The following is a 6,090-nucleotide window of genomic DNA, read 5'->3' as shown; positions in this document are numbered from 1 at the left end:
TGCACGTGTGCTTGTTTTGCTTGGATAGATTCTTGCTAATTCAGTCCCAGGTATTGTATCTTGGACATTGGATTACTTCCAGAATAACCTACAGAACTGGATCTGCAGTATGGGAGGATGGGTAAGATTTGATAAATATGACAGCACTTGTATTAACACAGCAAAGCAATGAAAAGACATCAGTAATAGTCACTGATTAACTCTTTTAAATACTTGCAGATCAACAGTAGCTCTTCCTTGGCTCATTACTCGTTTGAGCGAGAGTTTGGTTCCTTATCAGAAATCAGGCTTACTGACCAGATCTCCCTCTCCTCTGGTGTCCTCCTCATCAGTGCAGTGCTGAGTGGCTTTATCATCTGGAGAATAACCAGAGGTGACTGATGAGGTTCAGTGGAGGACTGATGAAGTGAGAAAAGGAGGAATGCTGGGATTCACACATGCAACAGACTAAAAAATAAAAATAGTTTGGTGATCAAATATAGAAGAGAATAATAGGAATATTATGCACAGTGAGAAAGGGTGTAAAATAATATAATATATAGTATATGATCAGACAAGGGTTACAGACTGTGATTTTGTCACCTCTCAGTCCATGTGAGAAAGACAAAGAATGAGGGCACTTTAATTTAAGCACATCCAGAATGGGACGTACAGTATAGCAATAACCAGCAAGATTTTAAACCTCCTAGATACTGTGCCAGGAGGACTGTTCACTGTCATTTTAGTGACATTGTTATTAACCTCTACCTCATTTTCACTAGTGCCATTGTTTTAACTCCATGCATTCTGTTGTCAGACCAACTTTTAATAAAACGAAATCTGATCTCATCCGGGCCTAAGCAAAATGGATTTGTTGTAGAAATATTATGTACGAAAATTCTATTGTTATATTTAAAATTACATTCTTAACTTTCTCAATAATGTAGATCATGAAAGCCCAACACAAAGGGCCTGCATAAAGTTAAATAAAGCCCTTCCCAGGCTGCCAAAATAACCACTAATGTGACTTTACAACCTACCCGAATTGTCATATTTTCTGTGTTATTCGTTGTGCCATTTCATGTGCATTCATTTTAAGTAGCATTTAAGCAGATGAATAAAGTTTTAGATTAAGCCATTATTTTTGTTTTATTAGAAATTAAACGCTTTCATAATCATTTCCTCAGATCAGTGAAGGACCAGGTACAGAGAGCGGGAACATGTGCACCGTCTCTTCCTGAACCGCAGCCAATGAGTGCTGAGCGGGAGCAGCTCCTGGAACAGATGGCTGAACTCATCATAGGCGTCAGCGAATGATTTTTGGCAATGATGTAAGCATTTATTTGTGTTCCATATATGGAACACAAATAAATGCTTACATTATTGCCAAAAATCATAGAAACTGTGGACATTTTGTTAATAATTTTCTAAGTACAAACTCACTGAAGTGCCTCGGGGACATGAGTGTGATTTAAGATAGATATAATACCTTATTTTAAGCTAAAAATGATTAAAATTCAGTAATTATTTTTATTCATTATAATGGGCATACCAAAGTATCGTGAAAAGCTTCTAACAATTCATTTTGGTGAACCACCACTTTAAAAACTTAAATATGACCAAATCTCAAATCAATATACACAACCCCCTAAGCAAATATAGACTGTGAGGTAGTTTAAGAAATAAAGTTGTGAGATATGTGCCGCAATTATGAGAACTTAAGTGGCAATTTCATAATATAAAGTCAAAATTGAACGTCGCAATTACGGTAAATAAAATTGAAATGTTTTATTTTATCATGTTTAATTTCAGCTTGATTGATGGGTTTGCACATGTGGTGGATAGACAGAGTTTCCAGAGGCTTGCAGAAAAAGTGTTTGTTGATGACATCACCTGGGCGAAAATTGTTACTCTGATCTGTGTTGTTGGGAAAACAGTTGCAAAGGTATGCATACTTTTTTTTCTTTATTTGAGCAATAATAATAATAAAAAAACAGTACAAAATTATTAAGGTACTGAATACATTCATACATTTTTGTGTTTCAGTGCCCAAAATTAATTATGGTTGCACTTTGATGCACGTGTGCTTGTTTTGCTTGGATAGATTCTTGCTAATTCAGTCCCAGGTATTGTATCTTGGACATTGGATTACTTCCAGAATAACCTACAGAACTGGATCTGCAGTATGGGAGGATGGGTAAGATTTGATAAATATGACAGCACTTGTATTAACACAGCAAAGCAATGAAAAGACATCAGTAATAGTCACTGATTAACTCTTTTAAATACTTGCAGATCAACAGTAGCTCTTCCTTGGCTCATTACTCGTTTGAGCGAGAGTTTGGTTCCTTATCAGAAATCAGGCTTACTGACCAGATCTCCCTCTCCTCTGGTGTCCTCCTCATCAGTGCAGTGCTGAGTGGCTTTATCATCTGGAGAATAACCAGAGGTGACTGATGAGGTTCAGTGGAGGACTGATGAAGTGAGAAAAGGAGGAATGCTGGGATTCACACATGCAACAGACTAAAAAATAAAAATAGTTTGGTGATCAAATATAGAAGAGAATAATAGGAATATTATGCACAGTGAGAAAGGGTGTAAAATAATATAATATATAGTATATGATCAGACAAGGGTTACAGACTGTGATTTTGTCACCTCTCAGTCCATGTGAGAAAGACAAAGAATGAGGGCACTTTCATTTAAGCACATCCAGAATGGGACGTACAGTATAGCAATAACCAGCAAGATTTTAAACCTCCTAGATACTGTGCCAGGAGGACTGTTCACTGTCATTTTAGTGACATTGTTATTAACCTCTACCTCATTTTCACTAGTGCCATTGTTTTAACTCCATGCATTCTGTTGTCAGACCAACTTTTAATAAAACGAAATCTGATCTCATCCGGGCCTAAGCAAAATGGATTTGTTGTAGAAATATTATGTACGAAAATTCTATTGTTATATTTAAAATTACATTCTTAACTTTCTCAATAATGTAGATCATGAAAGCCCAACACAAAGGGCCTGCATAAAGTTAAATAAAGCCCTTCCCCCAAATAAAGGCAAGGTATGAGTACAGGAAAATCATTAACAAATAGATATTTAAGTAGCATGTAAAGTAATTACATTTATTCTAAAATGCATGCATTGAAAAAAAATTAACTGAATACACAAAGCCAGAAGTGTTAAAAAAGGGCAAGCACTCTAATTGTACTGTAAATGTGCTCTTGGATCCCAGAGTAACATGGAGAAATCACAACAAACATTTGAACAATCACACAGGACACATGTTGAAAATTTTGGCATGAGCTTTTAACATTTTTATTGACTTTTTGATAACGTTTTCTTTTTAAATTGGATTTCATTTTTCTAATTGTTTTTATTTTTTTCCTATCTGTAATGGAGAAGATTTGATCAGGTAGGTTAGCATTCACGTTCAAACTTCCGTACTTTTAGTAATATAACATTTTTAAGTCTCAGTGTTCACAAACTCTGTTAAATTATTACAGTTTATTAATTTTTTTCTTTATACATTTAAAAAATATAAAAGTTAAATAATAAACATTCCATTGAAATATATTTTATACAGTTCTTGATATTTTTTTTCCATTTTTTTGTATGACAATAAAATTGTATCCAGCATCAATCTTAGTAGCATAGAACTCATCCATTTCTTTTAGGAACCTTCTCTTTCTCACTGGCCTCTCTTTCTAACTCTCTCTGTCCCTATTTCTTAACTTAGGGGGGTGTATGGTTAGGCTTGCGCTCAGCAGTAGACACAGCAGCTCCATTAGCTGTGATAGTGCAATGAATTCCCCCTTTAAACAAGCTACATTAAGTAACTAAAGTAGAAAAGGACAGGTAGTGCATATTGGGTCAAACTATACTAGAATAAATGCACAGACACATGCAGTGAAAACTGAGTTCCTGCAGGCTGTTTTGTCGACATTTGCTGCATCTGTTCAGCTCTGAGTCTGTGGAAGCTCTGATGAATATTCACTACAGATACTGTATATACAGATAAATATCATCTTAAAAACAATATATAAATATGTAAATGAAACACTTTCGGAGTCTTTCGGAATGGCTAGCGTATAGCCATAACTTATATTTGGCATGGCTACATTTTGAAGAAAAAGGAATGTGAGGGAAACCAGAAACAATATACTCTCTTTCTTCCTCTCTAATTGTCTCAGAAAGAGAAGTCGCAGAGTAAAGAGCCCAGGTGAAAGAGATGGTTACCTCATTCTGGCCACTCACAAATTATTCACAAGTTATGTCCTCATTGTATTCCATGCATGCAATATAAGTCAACTTCAAACAATATGATAGAAAAACACAAGAACAAGGGATGCAAAAAAGCTTCTTCCTCAAAAATAGAGAAGGAGAGGGGACAGATGAGAGGGGGAGGGGATGCAAACAGGAAGTTGAGAAAGCGTGAAGACTGATTCTGGCTTTGTTCTGCTCCTCTCTGATATGTTTTGTATTTGGGTTTCAAGTAAAGGTATGTTGAGCTATCAGCCATCTGGAGGGGTTGCGGTCTCATTCACGCCAAGACAAACTCTCATGGGAAGCATTTGCAGAGAGAGCATTTTCAATTGATGTGGCCGGTTTGCTTACACATTCAGGGAACAGTTTCAGGCACACTGGATTTTTTATTAGGGATGAGATGAACATGTCCCCCAATTCCTAATGACAACAATGAGGAAAAGGTGGCCCTCTATCATTATTGCTCCAAAACAACATCCAATCGGATTTATGAACGACCAGAGAGGTACACATCATCTTAACCAGTCAGCAAATGCAATCTGGAACTGAGTAGCACATATAAAACAATTTAATGTCCTACAAACCCTCTGAGACGAGTATATGCTTACATATAAACGTATATGTTAACTCTAAAGTGCATGAGTGTCTTCCTGCACCGTGAAGCATGCAGAAAAGACGTTGCAAATAACATAAAACAGGCCTGATGTATTAATCGAGAAGAGAGAGGGAATTCAGTGCACCACTAAAGAAAGCGACATGGCTACTACAGCTGCACACATCTGTCACACCTTCAAGATACTTGGACCAGCTGCTAACATATGAAGTAAAACTACACGGTCAGCAGACAATGCTGGCTCTTGTGGTGATGGAGCTGCATCTGTGTCATTTTCCCTCCCTGGACACACAGCACTGGTAAACAGACACCAGCCAGCTGGCCTGAGCAGATGGCATGTGTGTGTGTGAGCTGCTAAGGTCTTGCTTAGGTGTTGCATAGGTAGTTACTAAAGTAAGCGTACATCTGATTCTGAACGAAGAGCGCTGACAGAACACAGTCTTGGTGTTTCAAGACAGCAAATGACACTTTAAATCAACGTAAACAACACCTAACCAGACTAACCAACTTTTGTAAAGTAACCAATGCTTGCTTGGTATGTTGTTGAAGAAGACACTAAAAGTAAAAAAAAAAAAACAGTCAAACAGTTACTCACGTGTAATCTATGATTTAAAAGTGACACTGGTGGAATCATGGCCTCCTCTCACACAGGATAATGCTAATACTGATGCAAATATCAGAAATCTGCTGCTAAGTTAATAAGGAAGTCCATTTTGGTATGGCATGGCTGGTTTTAGTGGGTGCTCAGCATATGCAAATCTCGAAACTTTCAAAATAAAACAAATATTAAATGATTGTAACAAAATCTTGTCAAAACCTTGCAATGCTCTGTACCACCAGAAAATGAACTACAGAATAAAATGTCAACATTTTAAACAAACTCAACACAACTTAAGAACTACAAAACCATGTTCAGGTTTCTGAATCAGCATGGTCTCCTGAGCACCTTTGAGCTCATATGGTGGCGCTACTCTCACATTATGGCTTCCTGATTGAATAATAGTGCTTTGTAAGTGCTCAGGGTCTCGTGACACAGCAGTTCACACAACGCTAATATTCATTAGACTGATATTAAGTGGATGCAGGCTCACTTTCGATGGATAAAGCTTTGATTTACCCATGGAATGTGGATGAAATAAAAAGAACAAGCATCGCAAATCAAGCCAAAACTTTCCATCAGGATTCAACTTAAAAAGAAAACTTCACCCACAGCCTTAAAATCCCCT

At 36.9% G+C, this 6,090-nt stretch overlaps 1 protein-coding gene across 1 annotated transcript; it reads left to right on the top strand.

Moving 5' to 3' along the window:
• Nucleotides 1–1,305: 1,305 nt before the first annotated feature.
• LOC107658414 (apoptosis regulator R1-like) lies at nt 1,306–2,890 on the top strand. The gene is made up of 4 exons (XM_016446951.1): nt 1,306–1,310; nt 1,792–1,924; nt 2,084–2,176; nt 2,275–2,890. The coding sequence occupies exons 1-4, from the start codon at nt 1,306–1,308 to the stop codon at nt 2,434–2,436; spliced, it is 393 nt and encodes a 130-aa protein (XP_016302437.1). The 3' UTR covers nt 2,437–2,890.
• Nucleotides 2,891–6,090: the final 3,200 nt, after the last annotated feature.

The sequence above is a fragment of the Sinocyclocheilus anshuiensis genome, unplaced genomic scaffold (assembly GCF_001515605.1).
Source record: "Sinocyclocheilus anshuiensis isolate Anshui unplaced genomic scaffold, SAMN03320099.WGS_v1.1 scaffold371, whole genome shotgun sequence".
Lineage (NCBI taxonomy): Eukaryota > Metazoa > Chordata > Actinopteri > Cypriniformes > Cyprinidae > Sinocyclocheilus > Sinocyclocheilus anshuiensis.
This window is presented reverse-complemented; position numbering and strand designations above follow the sequence as displayed.

Bases quoted from the DNA above. Each gene is read 5' to 3' on its own strand.
- LOC107658414 (XM_016446951.1), top strand. The intron at 1,925-2,083 runs GTATGCATACTT...TTGCTTGGATAG, and splicing joins TTGGGAAAACAGTTGCAAAG to ATTCTTGCTAATTCAGTCCC. The intron at 2,177-2,274 runs GTAAGATTTGAT...AAATACTTGCAG, and splicing joins TCTGCAGTATGGGAGGATGG to ATCAACAGTAGCTCTTCCTT.